The 18,062-nt window shown below is 39.3% G+C and overlaps 1 protein-coding gene across 3 annotated transcripts in view; it reads left to right on the forward strand.

The window, feature by feature from the left end:
• Nucleotides 1-18,062, forward strand: part of DENND1B (DENN domain containing 1B) — a 213,453-nt gene that overhangs the window by 145,812 nt on the left and 49,579 nt on the right. For all 3 annotated transcript variants that reach the window (XR_013975047.1, XM_080917652.1, XM_080917653.1), the window contains 5 exons: nucleotides 4,040-4,130; nucleotides 6,470-6,510; nucleotides 7,482-7,550; nucleotides 11,271-11,327; nucleotides 12,166-12,273. Coding sequence is in view for 2 of the 3 variants with exons in the window: in XM_080917652.1 (XP_080773778.1) it covers nucleotides 4,040-4,130; nucleotides 6,470-6,510; nucleotides 7,482-7,550; nucleotides 11,271-11,327; nucleotides 12,166-12,273 (366 nt within the window). In the remaining variant the exon portion in view is untranslated. The remainder of the gene's footprint in view (nucleotides 1-4,039; nucleotides 4,131-6,469; nucleotides 6,511-7,481; nucleotides 7,551-11,270; nucleotides 11,328-12,165; nucleotides 12,274-18,062) is intronic.

Consider the following 18,062-nt stretch of genomic DNA (forward strand, 5'->3'; position numbering starts at 1 on the left):
CATCTCTCCAGGCCCAAGCTTTTAGTATGTATTTCCTCTTTTATTGAAAATAGAGTTCTTTCTTACATTATGTGCCTGCTTCTTTTCTTTTTACTACTTTCAGTTGTCACCCATCTCCCCTTCCATCTGGATCCACTACCTTTCTGCTATAATGAGAGAGAGAGAGAGCACAAGAGAGAGAGGGGGAGGGAGGGAGGGAGGGCGGAGAGGGAAAGAGATGGAGAGAGACACCTCAGAGCCCACCCCTAGTCACACACACACTTCCTCTAACAAGGCCACACCTCTTCACCCTTCTGACCCTATGGAAGAGCTTCATAACCTAGGAATGTGCTATCAAGCCGTTCTTATTCAAGCCACCTCGCTTGATAAATAACTGCATCGCTGACTGCTGTGATTTCTCACGTTTTTCCCCAAATGAAATACTGTGCTTTAAATATCAGAATCATGAAATCTAATTATTGACATCTTACTTTTGTTAGGTGGGTTACAATTAAATGTTTCTATCCTGTGTAGACTATAAAGGCAATGGAATGTTGATAATGATTTATTTTGGACTTTTTAGATTTATTCTGGAAATATACCAAAGTGCGGGATTCACTAGAGCATACTTCTGTCTCTTAGAGCGTGTCAGCTGACCCTTCATTCCAACTCTAATCTGGGAATGTGACCAGAACAATATGTTAAAAAAAAATTGGCAGAGTGGGGTGGGAAGTCTGCATATGTCTATTTTCTAAAATGTATTGCATTTCCCAGTTAATTGTATATTCAATTATATTTTGAAACTCAATAGTATTTTGAATTCTTTCTATTATAATTATATAATTTTCCCTTCTTTTCTCTTCCTTCAAACCTTCACAGATACCCACCTTGTTCTTTTGCAAATTCATGACCCTTTTTTTCTTGCTGGATTTTTGTGAATATTACTATTTGCTGAAATGACTCTATAGCAAAAATTTCTTTACATTATACCAGTTTCCTATGAAATAACTGTTGTGAAGCTTAGAAATGTTTCTACAGACTTTAGTGATACCAGCACCAAAAGAAGAGCGAGAAACACTTTCACTGCTTGAGAATGTTTGTCTCATAGCCTGTGTCACTTTTATGTTATGCCATCTGGGCTTACACAATCTACTTCTTGTCACTACTGAAGATGTAGAATAGAAATAGTTCCTTATCGTACATATAATCCCACTTGTCTTTAGAACTGTGTGTAGTGCATCTATCAATGTGTACATACATGTAAGTGTACTTGTCTGTGTGTATGCATGTTTGGAGGCCAGAGGACAACTTCAGATGTTGTTCAAAACCCAGCTTCTGTTGATGATGCTATTGGTGGTGGTGATAGGTGTGCATGTGCACATGTGTGCATGCATGTGAATTTTAGAAACATTTTTCTCACCAAGCTGTCTCTTCAGCCCCATGTCAGCTTATCCCATTATAAGAGTTTAGTGTACCATCTTTCAAAACAGGCTTTCAAATTGTATTATGAGTCTACTCATTGCTATCTGATGTTATATCTGTCGCCACTGTTGACAGCATTACTTGTTATTACTAGCCGTAAAAAGACTAATTTAAAACTGTCTTTCAGTTATCTGAAAAATAACATGTTTGCTAAATGAAATAGTCACTATAGCTCAAGCAGTATATTATGAACCCGTGTTTTCAACAAGTTAGTTGGGCTGTGTGTGTGTGTGTGTGTGTGTTGTTGTTGTTTCGTTTTACTTTAAAATTGTATACAGCAGACCTCCAACTGATTGGTGTCTTGCATACTATGAGTGGGGATAGAGGTAGCAGAGCTGGATGCCCACAGCCACATCCAGGAAGTATACATTGTTAAAGGAGCTCAGAGAACTGCGTGTGCTGCTCTGCTCCAGTGATACTCTTTCCCACATATCTGAACAGTTTCATTATTTGTATATCTGCATGTATAATTTATATGTGTATTTGAAAACATCACTTACTCTGTGTACACTGAGAAGTGTCTGATTCTCACTGACAGGATGTTTGCAAAGTCAGTGATACCACATGACATCTTATCAAGTGATTAATTTCTCTTGGCCCAAGTCACTAGTTTAGTTACATAAACTAGTTACGCTCAGAAGTGCACAATCCTTAGATAGGTTTGGGATTTATCTCTTTTTTCACTCAAACTATTCAACTCATTTAATAAAATGAATGGATTATGTTTCATAAACAAAAAGGAAAACCTTTTAAAAAGTCTTAAATTTATAATCTTTTAGAACAAGTTAAGTCCTGTAAAAGGATGCCTTAGTTCGTTCTCTTTGCAAGTAATATAATGTTTAAATTTATTATTTTCCTTTCACCCTATATTTTAAAAAATGATTCTTAGTCCTTGGAATTACATTACTTTAATTTTATTTATATTGCTGTGTTAAAACATGTGCAAGTGAAATTTTACATGTCTTTAACTGTCTTATTTTTAAATTAATCACTTATTGTATACAGTGAAGATACCAACATGATATTACTGACTTTGATCTCTAGATAAAAGGTTGACATGGTATATCAGTGTAGTTATTTGTCTTTAAAGTAAAAACATATGGCCTTTAACATCTTTTGAATATTCTCCATCCCTTCAGCTGCGTTCATTTACACTGTGTGGCCTGAGCAGAGTAGACTGTGTTCCTGCTGTGCGCTGGGCATCAGTGCCATGCTCTCGCCCCAGCTTTACTCTGTTGCCTGGACTTCCTGTGTAGAGCTGGGGCTTCAGCTTTACTCTGTTGCCTGGACTTCCTGTGTAGAGCTGGGGCTTCTTGCGCTTTCCCCATCTACTTTGGCATGTCCATTGTTGCCATTTTGTTCACCTCGCATCTGGACAGTCATGGTGGTGAGACGTTATGGGTGTGGCTTCTAATATTACTAAGAGACACACAGTCACACAGCAAACTCGCTGAACCTCAGGCTCTTACTAACTCTCTGCCCTCTCTTCTGCAACATTCCCGGGCCTTAGGTATGGGAGTATTCTGTGGATTTATCCACTTGGACTGGGCTCCACAATTCTGCATTTTGTTTGCTTGTAGCTCTCTGTTGTGATCTCCATCTGTTGAAGAGAAGTTTCCTTTATGAGAAGTGAGGACTATGCTCACCTGTTATTGTAAGGACAAATGCTTATAGCTTGTCAAGAATTATGCTGCTTTCATAATTAGTGGCTGTACATTCTCTTCCAATTCCCATGATGTTACTAGTGCTGGTGGTCACCTAGGATTCCAATAGTAGGCTATTTCCCTTTTATTAAGTGCGAGTCTAACAATTTGAGAGCTGTTGTTTTCATGGACTGTGTGCCACTTCTGTACCCTTTGGTTACTGTGCCATGCTCATTATTGATGTGGCCCTACCTAGGTAAGACTGGTTGCTTCTCTCTGAAAATTTCCATGGTACCTTCTGATACTATAAGAGCTGGTCCTCAGGGTGAAGGCATTCACGTTAGTTCCAACTCAAGGGTCTTTGGCTCTGTATTTGTTGTTGTTTGTTTTGTTTTTTATTTTTTAATAACATTTGGAATGATTTCCATCATATTATGCATTACTTTTCCCCTAATTTATTTACTTATTCACTTTATATTCCAATATCAGCCCCACCTCTTTTCCCAGTCTCCTCCCATAGCTCCTCCCACCACTCCCCGCTCCTTCTCCTATAAGAAGGCAGAAACCCCCTGGATATCACCCCCTAGCACATCAAGTCACTGCACATCGAGTTGGCCCTGGATTTTAAGCTTGTGGTGATGGTGTCTTCAGCAATAGGGACTCACCTTCTACCTCTGAATACAACCAAAAGCAACTGTAATAAGCACTCTTAGCCCTGGCCAACAGCTTAAGAGAAGGGTTCTTTCAGTATTAGGTGTATCTATAAAGAAAATTACATGTAGTATAAGGTTTTCTTTTAGGTGCATTGTTAATCATTTTATTCCTATGGTTTTATACATTGTTATTTTACCCATTCCCCTCATTTTTCTCTATTTATAAGTAATTTTTAATGTTATAAAAATGAAACGTTAACATTTGAAACTTTTCAATTTTAGTTTATTGACGGTCGACTGGCAAAGCTTAATGCAGGAAGAGGTTTCTCTGATGTATTTGAAGAAGAAATCACATCAGGTGGCTTCTGTGGAGGTAAAGATAATTTCTACAGTAATGACCTAGACAATAACTGACTTCCATGTCTGTCTCTGATCTCTGTCTATTATACACAGTTATTTTCTCCTAAATGTACACTGTTTTATGTACCATTGTTATATGAGCTCTGCTGTGGGCTTTTTTTTTTTTTTTTTTTTTTTTTTTTGTGATATTATCAAAGCAGGAAGGTTGTCTCATAAATTAGTAGTTATTGGCTCTAATAATCTCAGTATTATTGAAAGTAAATAACAGAAAACCAAGTAATTTGTAACCTTTACCAGTTTTCTACTTAATGGTAGCTTCTGCTAGAAAGCAGTAAGTATGGACAGATTCTAGCTGCACTGCGGTGTCACGTGTGTCTGAGTCTGAGTGTGGAACACGCTCTGGTTGTAAAAGTGCACTGCAGTGTTGTGCAGCCCAGAATGCTGGAGTTCCTGTTTCAATGAGTGTTAGGTGGGAATCTTTACACTTTTTGGTTTACCGACTGTAGTAAGATTAGAAAAGTTTGAAGTGTACCGTTCCAAAACCAAAGTGTCTTCCAAATGTGAATGTCCGCTATTGTATCATGTGGGCAAGCAGTGAGTCTGAGTTGCTGTGCTGACCGCAAATGTTCTCCGGTGTAGTGGTGGCATGCGGAGATGTTTCCTTGGGTCCTCCAGTGTCTTAGTGATTCTTCCGAGTAGGATTGCTGAGTGCACACTGACTGCTCTGTGTGTTGTGAGAACCATGTGAACAATGTATCTGCCCTCCGTGTCTTGCTGTGTTTATTCTGACTTGTCAGTTTGCTTTGATGGCCAGGTTTTTAATCATCTGGATAGTTACTAAATTTGAGAAACTAAAAAGAAGTAAGTAGGTATCTGCAAGTATCACACCTTACTTTTATTCTTAAATGATACCTAATGTTTGCCACAAAGCATAGAAGTAAATGTGTGAAGAAAACTTCCTCAAAGAGCAGAGGGGCTTGGCAGCCATAGGACTTACCTGGCAGACTGCAGCTCTTCATGACATGCACTGAGCCTGGGAAAGTTCATTTGTCTGACTCAGCAAGGGAGCTCAGTTTGGCTTCATTCAGCTCCTGTTCCTCAGCTCATGGGCAGAAATGCAGCTTCAATGGAACTTTTGTGTTAAAATGATGCCTTTTTACTTTTCAACTCAGACAAGCAAAATATTGTCAGCTCATGGACACATTGCTTGAGGCATCTATGCAGTATTTACATAACTGCTGTCTCATTATCTTTATGACCCGTGGGGCTAGTAGCTTTTGTAGAATTGAAGATGACATCTTGTGACAGTAATAGGGTAGAGCTGTGATCCTTTTATACACTTAAATTCTGTAATAACTGCTATTCCAGAAACCGCAGAAAGAAAGGAGAGATGAAGGTGCATAGGATAGTTAATTCATCTTATTTTTATTATATATTCACTAGAAATAGTAGTGTTACAGTGAATATGGTGGGTATTTATATTTTTTCATAGAAGGACATGAGGCTTGCTCAGTATCTGAATTATAGCGTGCTCTATTTAATTCCACTTAGGTATTGATTCTAGTTATTTATTTTAATTAAAATTTCCAACTCCCATGTTCTAATCTGAGGGAATAAATGCTTAACCTAAAGGAAATCCCATTGGTTATTTTCCCCCATGCTCCCTCTCTACCTCACTCTCTTACTCATCCACCACGTAACCCAGCCTGCTCCAGTTTCCATTTTTCCCCTCCCTCTTACTGCCTGCCTTCCAACACCTCCTCCCTGATGTCCAACCTCCCAGCTCTTGCCGTTTTCCTAACTTGTATTCTTTTCAGAGCCCCAGCTTTGAGCAACCCCCTTTCCCTTAGAAGGTAATCACCTTTGAAACTAGAATGAGGAGTCCCTGTATAACTTGATCTGTTCTGTTTTGTTATGAAGCAGTCTTAGAGAAGGCATTTTGGCATTGAAGAGGCAATAAATCAGGATTTAAAATACCCAGTTCTTAATTTTGTTGGCAGCTAATGGAAGTAGTCATCCATTCGGTGACCCTGCCCTGTAGAGGTCCAGGGCACAACCAGAAACCTTGTCCCTCTCGTTGGTACTGCCTGTTTCGCATACTCTGCAATAGGGAAATGCAGACCATATCTAGTGGGTGAAAACCTCTAACCTATAAAAAGCTGAATATGAACTTATGCCTTAGGTTCATGTGCTTGTTGGTATGAGTCCTGATTGTATGGTGCACACTGGTCTTGCTTTTACAACAGGCCAGTAAAGGGGCCTGCTGGACTGCTGAGCATGCTGCTTCTAGGCGAGTTTTCTGGTTTTACCTTTTAGCAGCTATCCCTGGCATCTAATTCTTATATGTTCCAGGGAGCCCGCGGTCATATCAACAGTGGGTGTATACAGTTAAGGTAAGCATAAGCCTTTTGTTTCACACCTTTTCTACTCTAGAAAGTGTAGAGAAATATTCACAAAAAGTATTCTGGCTATACATAACACTGTTTAATTTAAAATGTGTATATTTTATCACACTAAGTATTTTTCATTTATACTTTGTTGATAACTATAAAGGAAATTTAAAATGAAAGTGTTTGGTTCAGAAGTAAAAGTCTTATTCAAAGCCTGCGTATTCTACTATAGGTGAGAACACCCATGTGCTGCTTCGTTTCTTACAGTGTGATACTTTGGGGAAGAGGGAACCTCAGCTGAGGAAATGCATTGATCATATTGTGGGCATGGCTGGGTGACATTTTCTTGATCAGTGGTTGACGAACCAGCCCATAGTGGGCAGTGCCACCCTGGGCAGGTGGTTCTGGGAGGAGTAGAAAAGGCAGGAGCTTGGAAGTGAGCCAGCGAGCCATGCTCCTCCCTTGAGCTTCCTGCTTGAGTTCCTGCCCTAGCTTCCTTTGATGATGACGCTGACCTGGATGACGGATTCAATCATTTCTCTTGATGATTTTCATCAGTGTCATAGCAACGGAAAGCAAATAAAGGACCAGGGTGCAGTAGCAGGGTTTGGTGAGGATTTGTGAGTATGATATGCTTTCATGAAGATAATTGTGCGTAGATGAAATCTTTATTGCCCATCATCAGACCAGCTGATCATCATCTTCTCTCTGTTGAGAAACTGTATTTAGTATTGTCCACATTACTCTTATTTCAGCTCTCGATGAAATGACTCTTAAATGACGCTATTCACCAACTGAAAGGAACCAAGTAGAATATCTCAACTGTTTTAAATCATAAAATATAAAATATTAAAGATACTTGACATAACCTTATGGGCCTTTAACTTACAATTATTCTTCTGTCTTACTGACAATGTCTCATTTTTCTAGGACAGTTTGCCCACAAGTCTTTAAAAATGTTTCTCTTCTTTCAGAAAGGAGGCGCGTTGTTCAACACAGCAGTGACCAAAGCAACTCCTGCTGTGCGAACAGCCTACAAATTTGTAAGTTTGCTCTCTGAACTTCAGACTTCTGTTGATGAAATGACATCTATGGTGTGTGTTTGCATGCCTGTGTGCATGCTTGCATACATACATATATTTTCTTTTCCTTTCTAATGGCATTTTTATTTACTTGAGGTCAGTGTATAACTACTTTGTACATTCTTTTTTGAGAGTTTCATGCATGAGTATTGTATTGGTGTCACTCTCCTGCTCCGCCTCCTGCTCCCCCTCCTCCTTTCCCTCCTCCTTTCCTTCCTTCTTTCCCTCCTCCTCCTCCTTTTTGTTCTTCTGGTGTGACTTGCACTCTTCAAATTCATGTCCTATTCTTAAATTAGAATTGCTACATGCATGTGCAGTTTGTGTTTATTTCAGTATATATGTATGTAAGTTATAAATACAACCTGCTGAGTCCATTTGGTGTTTCTCGTGTGGTTAGGGATAACCTCTTGGGCTTGACTATCTTCATTCTGGAGAAGACAAGTTCTCTTTCTCTCTCAGCTGCCACTAACTTCCAGTAGCCCATTTTCTAGGAATCAAGCCCTGTTAGAATTTTTCCATTCTGGTGGAACATTAATTGTTTAGGCAGCCATATTGTGGTGATTTCCTGGGTGCAGCTTCCCTGTCGTCTGTAGAAGATGCTGTCTTGCAGCACACATCCTGCCCTGGTCCTCTGGCTCTTAGACTGTCTCCATGATGCTCCCGAGCCTCAGCTGTGAGCTTGTGCTGTGGGCTTCCCGGTGGGCTGAGAGGTGCTTGTCCTCAGTGTTTCTGACCAGTTGTGGCTTTACAGGCTTTAATGTTGAACATGGTCTCCCACTAGAGTGTGGAGCTCACTACTGGGCCAGGTCAGGCGAGCTCCAGAAGGCAGAATCTGCCTTCCCAGCACTATGCAGCCTCGTGTCCATCCACCGCCTACTCGGCTCATGCTGGGGCGGCAGGCACTGCTCCCTTCTGACCTGTTGATATAGCTGTGTTTGCCTTTTTAATATAAGCTTTACAAATTGTTTAGAGTTTATATTGAACAAAGTAAACTTTCTTATTAAATTAATATTGTGTGAAAAGTTATTTTCTTTATACAATCTATATCTATCTATGTATCTATCTCTATATATATATCCTTTTTTTACTTTAAAATTATCAACAAAATTGTTTAGCTAGTTTTGAAGCAGTCCACAGGAGATGCTAGTTGGGAAGCTGGTTTAAAGCGTATGGGGTATTTTATATCCTCTTTGCTTGAGGAAACTATGAGCAGAGCACTGGGTGGTGTCATCTGTTCACTAGATGATGCTTTAGCTCTCCATGTTTCCTCAGACATTGCCCTTGGCTGAGAGAATAAGGCGCAGGAGCAGCAATAAACAAGTAACAGAATGTGCTCTTTACTGTTGCAGTGAAGGCAGGAGAGCAGCCCAGCCCACCTGTGTCTGCTGAGGCTCCGCCCATCCCTCAGTTTACCTCTAAAACCAGTTAGCTGTCCCTCATTGCCTGCATTCAGGGATGGTTGCTCTGACTTTCTGTCCTTGCTCACATCATTCCCACTGCTGTGAACTTCGATTCCTTCCTTACTGAGCTGCTGACACCACCTCACCTCTGAGTCTCTGTTCAGGTTCCTGCTTCACCTAGTTTTTCCCCACTCACGTCCTTGCCCCTAGGAAAAAGTGCAGCCCTTCCCTTGCTCCGATAAGGGTTTGTCACTTATGTCATCTGAAAATACTGATCGAAAGATGATGATTTCCTTAAGGGGCCAGTTCTCACTGGTCATGTGGTTGTATGTGTTCTCGTTTCCGACAGCTTCCAGGGCAGTTGTGATTTTATAAGAACCCATCTTTAAGATGTATTGCCAGTAAAATGTTTGTATGATTCAAATAATAATAAAGGACTATTAATCATGCCTTAAGATTGTGGTATGTAGTCCCCCTTCGAGTTGTAAGTAGGTCCTTTAAAAGTTACATTTTATGGCAAGGAAGCTAACCAACAGAGTTGCTTCAAAAACAATTGTGCTGTTCTGAGTTGTCTAAAATTGTGTAACACTAAAGTGTAAAGAAGTAATAGTGTTGTTAGAAACAACAGCCTTTAAGGTTTCTTTGGTTTTCTTATAACGTTGCTGGGAAGCCTTCTGTATCCACCACTGTCCCTGGATGTTGGTGTAAGTCTGGATCTGAAGGGAGGGGTTTCCCACAATGCAACGGCACAGCCTCTAAAAACAAACTCACACCAGCAAATCTGTAAATTGATTAAAAACAGCAGCTACAACAAGAAACTTCTACTACTATTGGCCCTTTTGATGATGAGCTTCTGGTAAGTTTCCTTAGGATCACACAATTATATTGTCCTTCCAAATACGTGTTCATCTCACTTTCATTCACTTCTCACTAAAGTAATAAAGCAAAGAAGCTCAGTGTCATCCTGGGAAATGTCACCACTCAAAGCACAGATGGTTTACTTTGAACCTTCTCTGCAAGGCTGTAATGTTGTCACAACTAAAAATTCTACTCTTGAAGGATTATTTTTTAAAGTAATTTCTGGAAAACTCAGGTTTTCAGAATATACTGTTTATCTTGTGATAATATCATGTGAGTTGAGTCAAGAGTTTGGAAGATGTGAATAATCATGTTGTGCCACATTTTTACCCAAAGCGGATCCTTCTGGAATGTCCATATTTGGAAACTTATATGCTGAAGTTTCTTTTCTGACCATAAGTTACAACAAATAAAACTCCACTTTTATGTAATGGTTATGACAGTATTTGTTTACGTAGCTTCTCTATAATTGGCTACTTTTTCTAAACTATGAGACATGTTTATTTCAGCTATTTACTCAAGTCTTCCAGGTGAAAACAGTCCTCTTTTTGGTGAGGCTTGAAACATTGGTGTGTTTTAAAACATCATTTTTTCCTTACTCCTTGAAAATAGAGAAGTTAGGTTTCACAACTGGATATAACCCAGTTTTGAATCTAGACAATATAGACTTAATCTTTCTGGATCACTCTTTTAAGAGGTGTCTTGGGAGCAGTGTAATCTTGGGACAACAAACAGTGCAGTGTAGCTAGGCACCCAGCACACAGTCAGGAAACACAAGATAAGCGAGGCTTCCTTTTGTCTGTATTCACCTGGAATACTCTTGAGTAAAAACTCCAGGGCACCAAAGCCCCAGAAAAATGAAGCTCCCCGTTTTCTTAAGTTGGACCTTAAAATTTACAGGAGACACCAAATCACGAGTTAACATCATAGAGCAATGTGAAGGTAGTATGAAATTGTTCAGTGGCTTAATTTTTGCTGGAAAATTTATGTGTGAAATACCACTTCCCTAAGATGCCTGTGTGGTATATTTCTAAAAAAGCACTTCAACAATGTTGTCTAAAATTGCTTCAGTTTCTTGAAGCTTACACATTTACCCAAATCAATTAATGCTGTGATTTACTTTGTCTCTCTCATTGGTTACAATTTTAAATTAATAATGGGGATTAGGTACTCGATTGATTCTAGGCTGAATGTTAACCTTTGGTGTCTGTATGCAATGCAGATTGACCCTTAAAACAAGTTTAGGCTTAATAAAATGGCAATTAGGTGCCCTCGCTAGAAATAATGTTACAATATGATTTGCTTCTTTTATGAGAAATGTGGATAGTTGGCAAATCTTATTAGAGATAACCTTACTTGGCTATTTACTCAGTGTATAAAAATAAAAGCATAAGAAACCAGACACACTCATTTCGTCTTGTAGGCAAAGAGCCATGCCAGACTGGGCCTGAAGGAGGTGAAGAGCAGGCTGAAGCACAAGGTGCGTCGGTCTCCTTGGTCCTCCTACTTCACCCGATTTTGTAGGACTTTGTAGCCTCTGATCTACAAACTGTGAGATTTGTGTTTTAGTGGCTTTTAGGTTATGTTCTTCCTTTGTTCAAAAGTGTATTTCTAATAACAAGTCCTCTGGTAACTACCTCTCATCTGTCCTGTGTGCACCGACTGAAAACCCCTTGTATTCTTTGAGTATCCTATCACAGAATGTGGAGATCTTCAAAGATTCTCTTACAGGATGTATCTTTTTATAAATTTGATTGCCTTTGTACTACAATTGAAGATCTTGCTTCAAGATGATCATTTAAAAAAAATCTTAGGGCCAAAAATTAATAAAAAATGCCACCATTTGGGTTTATAGGTTCATCCCAATGGTAGTTACTACATTGAAGAATATTCATAATTTGTAAAAGATCTCGTATGATAATTTGATTTTTGAATCTGTGGCTATTCCAGATATCATATGAATGCTTATATGTCTATATTTATGTGTTTGGTTTGATTACAAATTACATTCTTGCAATTTTCTTAATAATTTGTGTCCTGAATTTTTACTTTAAAGAAAACAAACTACTTTAAAATATTCTATTGTAGTAATAGTGAGCATTTATCTTCATATAAATTTTATTTCAACTAGTTAAGGTATGGATTAGTTTTTAAATTAATTTGATCACACCATAGAAAATCATTCTTCCTTAGCATATTCTTTAAAATGATACCTATAGTATATTTTTTTCATGTTTAACAGATAACCTTATTAAAGAAATAACATTAGCTTAAAAATGGAGTTTTATAAAAATGATTCTACTTTTCTTCGTGTATAGGACAATGAGGAAGATTATGGGACGTGTTCTGGTTTGGTACAGTACACACCAGTGTACACCTTACACAGCGAAAAGGGAGAGACCAGAGAGCTGCATAAGCTCTCCCAGGTAAGGACGCTTGCTTGCCCTGTGTGCCCCCAGTCTCAGATTACACAGTTCCACCACATTCTTTAGGGGGAATCTGAGCCACTGATACTTGAAGCATTGCTGGTCGGGGAGAGGAGTGCACTCAAGGCTTACATGGAGAAACAAATAGCCCAACTGTGAAGATTCCCTCTTGCTACAGACATGGAACATCCCACACAGACATTCCAAACATAATCCTATTGTGACATTTATTACAGTATTGGATCTGTGTGTAAGATGTCTGAATAATTAGTTTGGTATTAGGATAATTCATGTTCACAAAATATCTCCATATGTATCTGCAGATATTGTAGCACCTAAAAAAAAAAAAAAAAAAAAAAAAAAGACTATTTCCAAGCCTTTTACATATGGGTTACTTAACTTAAGTTTTGCCTTGTCTTCAAAGAGTTTATACCCCAGTTGTCTGAGAGACATTTACATCTGTGCTTATGTACAGTTTGAACAGAGTAACATAGAAGAACAATAATAACCCCCTTTACTACAAACGTAAACTGTGCAACCCAGACATCCAATATTAAATCAAGGATGAAGCACTGTGCAAACGATCCTCATCCTGTGATGGGGTGCCTCCTGATGGACTCACCATAGTTGTTCATGTTGGAACTGAAAATGCTTTGAGGATGCTTCCCTGGCTGGACATCTTAACTGTACACTGTAGGGGATCATGTGTGCCTGGAAGCTGAGCCCCTGTGCCGCCCGGGATCAAGGAGCAGTTCTGTATCATTTATCACTAGCTGGGAACAACTCAAAGATCATTTTGACTTAAAGTATATAGCTTTTCTCCATAGTAAACCTATAAAGTCCTGAAGCCAAACCATCACAAAATAGGGACTATATGCATGTTTTTTTTCTATGCCTAGATATTTTATTTGATATTATTATTTAAAACTTCTGTTCAGATGCTGATATCAATAAAAATATTGTCCCAAGTGGCAAACAGTTTAGAAAAATAGCAACGTAATCTCTTATTTTAGAGTAGGCTCCTGAAGGTTTTAACCAATTAAACCTTGCATACCAAATTGTGATTTATTAGGTATCTTTAGAAATCAGCTTCAGAGTCAAATCCATGCAGTGCCTGCAAAGCTTCTTTTACAACAGCAGTTGAGGCTGGCAGCCAGGATAGTCATAGCCATGTCATTGCTCATGCAAGATTAGGGTCAGAAAGGGACACCTTAAGGAGGGAAGAGTTTACTTGACTCTCAGTTTGGGGGTAAAGCCCACTGTATTGGGAATGTCACATGGCATACACTGTCAGGAGAACAGCATGAGAATAGCCCTGATACTCGGCTCCATTTTTCCTTTTTAGTTCACTCTGGGATCACAGCCCATTGAATGGTGTTTCCCAGCAGTATAGACAACCTAACCGATATAGGAAGTCCTCACAGATTCTCTGAGATATTTCCATGGGATTCTAAACAATGTCAATGGGGAAGTCAAGAGAGACCATTTCAACTCCAAATTTTGTCATTGTGACATCCAAACATGTCACTTTTTAAAAAACCATATTCTTCCTTCCTTTTACCTTCTGTCTTCATAGGCTCATAGCTATCCCATGATACAAAGTGCATTTATAGCACACCACCAAAAGTCCCTGTAGTCTTTAGTAGTGCCAGAATTTTCCTCTCATCTGAGACTCAAGGCAGTCTCTTACCTAATGTCATTCCACTATACAATGGCACAAAATACACAAGCCACTCCGTAAAGAAAGAATGATGAGATGCCAGTGACTTGGCCAAATATGACCGACAGCTAGTAAGCAGACACTGAATACTGCGGCTTCTCGTCCTGTGTCTGGCTCCTGATAGATCCATCTGGGTAAAAGACTTGGGTAGACCCTTCCCTCCAGCTTTGCAACCTGGAGCACACAGTGTCTGGTTTGAACCAGCTGTAGAACTTACACTCAGTTTTCTTGAGCTGATGTCTCCAACATTTGGCATCTTCAAAATTTGAGAGTCTGCATTGTGATTTCTACTTTCTTAGTTTCATTAAATGGCTTCTTAGGATATCTTTACAGGGACTGCAACCCTGCCATACATTGTCTCATCTAAGCAGCTCTCTAGAGCGTTGGTGTTCTTTCCTGACATTCTTATTTCTCTCTTTCATACCTGCACAACCAGTACCTAGTGAACACAGCAAGCTGCCAGGCCCAGTTGCTAGCTGTGCATGTGTCTGGCTCTCTGGACCCCAATGGCACAGCATCTATCTGAGAAAGCACACATGTCTATGTAGTTCCTTTAGAGCACAGAGCTCCTTCAGTAAACTTCTCAGCATAGGTCACCTAGCTACTTTCAGATAAATTCGCCTTTATACAACGTGGAGCCTATGACAAGTTAGGCTTTGCTCTCAAAACACGTTTCCTATTGTCCCACTGTTCAATCTAGGCTTCATCTTTAATGTCATCATCTCAAGCACTTTCGGCTGCTTTTAAACCTGCCTCATCTGGAAGGTGAGCTTTGCCCATGCTCTCTTCTTACCACACTGTACTCTTTTCCATGTTTGGTGCCACTTTTCACTCTCTCACTGTGGACTTGGATCAGGGACAGAAGCAGCCCACAGCCTGAGTGCTCTCCTGCCATGGCATTTTCCTCTATCATATATAGGAGTTAGTTCATTAACTCTGTAGAGTTTTCAGAAAGCAGACAGAATGCAGCCAGATTCCTGGTGTCATTACCACATGAATACAATAGAAGATCCCAGTAGAGCCCTTGCTGTTTGAAATTTCATGAGCCGTCTTCTGTGCACACATTCTTGTCAGGACTCCTGTCTTCAGCTTCAGGGAGAATGGTCTGAAGAATGGTCTGCTCAGGTCTACTTATAGCCTTCATGGGCTTTTCTACCCCAAATTCTTTCACATTCTCCCTATACCACTGTTCCAAAGACTGAATCACACAGTAGGGCTGACCACAGATGGCACTGCTGCCATTCCAGTGTTCTTACAGTTCTCTTACTGCTTGAACAAAATCATTTAAGAATGGAAAGAAGACAGAAGGAAGGAAGGAAGGATGGAAGGAAGGAAGGAAGGAAGGAAGGAAGGAAGGAAGGAAGGGAGAGACGAAGGGAGGGAGGGAGGGAGAGAGGGAGGAAGGGTTTATGTTTGCCATGGTTTGAAGTCATGAACCATGTGGGGAAAATGTTGTGGACTTTTCATACCAACAATCAAGTTTAACAATCACAGTACCATGAAATGTTTATGGCAGTAAAGTACTCTGGCATGTCTGATAGCCAGTGTTGCACTGCTGTAACAGAACACCCGAGCTTGAGTAATGCATACAGAACTGGGAAATGTTTTGTAGATGTTCGAAGGATGAAGAGCCTGGGTAAATGCTCCCCACCCGTGTCCTACAGACATAAAGATGATGTGCCACGTTATCTCATGGCAGAAAGGCAGGGCAGAGCAGGACATGCAGTGGCAATGGGGCCTTTGCATGAATTTAGTAGGAACAGTTGAGCCTCAGCAGTCTTAGGATGAAGGAGGTTTAAATGATTAGGAGGCCAGTAGACCTTTATGGAGAGGCTGCTCTTTGAATAACTCAGCGCCCACTGTGTGGACCTTTCCTAGGTATCAGCTGTTAACAGAAGAAAAACTCAGAAATATTTTGAACTCATAAGACATTTTTGTAGCAAATTAAGTACTTTCTCTACTTTTCCTCTTATTGAGCTTATTTTTCATAGACTATTATTAATTTCAGATGCTATTATCAAATTCTGATTGTTACTAATGCATGTCTTTGAAGGGAGTCATTATGTGTGTAGAAAGTGGCCAGTGCATCCGTACTGATAGTGAAGAAGACAGCGCGTTCTTTCCTACCTGCTTTTCTGGCATCACTGACGCTCAGTTCTTCACTGGTCACAAGCTTCAGTCTAAATCACTCACAAACGTTTACCATCTCTGTAATAGAGTACTTAAATGATGACGTTTACCATAGAGAACAGATTTTTTTTTTTTTACGAGAAAAAAACAACTTTGTTTTCAATGGAACTCCTTAAGATAAAAACATTAAATCTCAGGAGTGCTTTTTCCAAATGTCTAAATTAAGAGAATCTTCATATGTTAATTATTACATTTTCCTTTTATAACATAAGACATTTTATTAATATAACTTCTGTTTTTTTTTCATATTTCATGTTAATTTCTAGAAATGGATTTTTAAGTTGAATATACTTAAGGTATACAAAATGGCAAGATGATTACATTAAACAAATTAACTAATAAATAAGTTCTCCATTGCCTTCCCAGGTGACTTCCTGTGGTTCATAAGAGCACATTAGGCCTACACGCAGCACTTTTCCAATATGAGATACATTATCATTAACCGTGATCTTTACTAAGTGCATCTGATGGAAAAATCACTACAAAGCGACACTAAACCTGGTCGTAAAAAGAAAACTGCTTTTAAAAGTCGTTAAAATAAAATATCCCTTTGTCTTGCTTTCTGCATCTTTGTTATATTGTTAACATCATACATTATTTTCCTAGGCTGCTGTAATAATTACAGATAATGTGAATAAGTAATAAGTAATAAGGACAATAGGTAGTCTACAGTCAGTAGTGGTCCACACACACACACACACATACACACACACACACAATGGCCCTATTAGACTTTCTTCTCCTGTGAAATTCCCGTCCTTAGGCAGTTGCTAGCACTGTGGCCATAGAAGCAGCAGACGAGCGTCTTCACCCTGAGTGCTGTTCCGTCTGCTGGCTTTAGCATATGATTAGAAAAGTGTATGCATCTTGTATTACAAATAAATCTACTGTCTGTAACTCTGTAACTTTTGCTTGTTTGTCTGTCAGCTAGCTACATTAAGAAATGACTCTGAATGGACTTGTCTCATCCCCTTCGGAGTTCTTTTAATTATCAGACCCAAGTGTGGAAAGAATATAGCTTTTCCATTTCCACTGAGACTTGCCAATGAAAGACTTTGTTTTTATTTAGCTTTCCAAATTGTGATCATTTGAGTTATAAGTATGTATCTTTATTTAACATAAGCAGACCCTCTAGTGTGTACGCTATCAAGAAAAATTTACACATATCTGTCCCATTACTTTGCTTGTCTTTGGAATAGACTGTGAATCTATAATCTATCCCCAACAAATAGTAATTTGTGTGCTGGCCTGCTAATTAGTATGGCTATTTTCTGTTTTGTTGATGAGGCTTAAATAAATGTCAAGGGTACAGCCATGAAGAGCTCCCAATTAGGCTTCACATTTGTAAAATCCAGCCCTTTCCCTTTTGTGTGGAGATGACAGTTCTAACAGCCGCCCTAGCCTAACAGGACTCCAGGGAGAGGATCCTTCTCTGATTTTATTGAAAATAGGGCCTGTTTAGTCCAGTGAGAATACTGCTAGCGGTCATGGTGCAGAGCAGTTTTAATCCTATGTACTTACCTTTTGTCAATTTTATATTAATGGAATCCTGAAGAGTTAGTGAGCAATATTAGGCCCTTAATTCTAATTCTGTCATAAAAGACTGTCTAAAAAGTAATAGAGAGTTTTAAGAATAAAAGAAAAATCTCTTTCAGTAATAAATTTTAAACTATAAACCTGAACTAGGATCTGCTTTAAAGGATAAAAACATATTTTGGTTTAGTCCAACAATGTCTGCTGTCTGCCTGTCTCTCCCTCCCCTCACACACACACTCACACTTGGCTAACAACTATACTAGTGATCAAGCATGAAAGCTCAGCCATATCATGAATCAACATTAACAGATGGATGGCCCTAAGCAAGGCATTTCAGTGTGAC

Source organism: Micromys minutus (genome assembly GCF_963924665.1).
Source record: "Micromys minutus genome assembly, chromosome: 6".
NCBI classification, from domain to species: domain Eukaryota; kingdom Metazoa; phylum Chordata; class Mammalia; order Rodentia; family Muridae; genus Micromys; species Micromys minutus.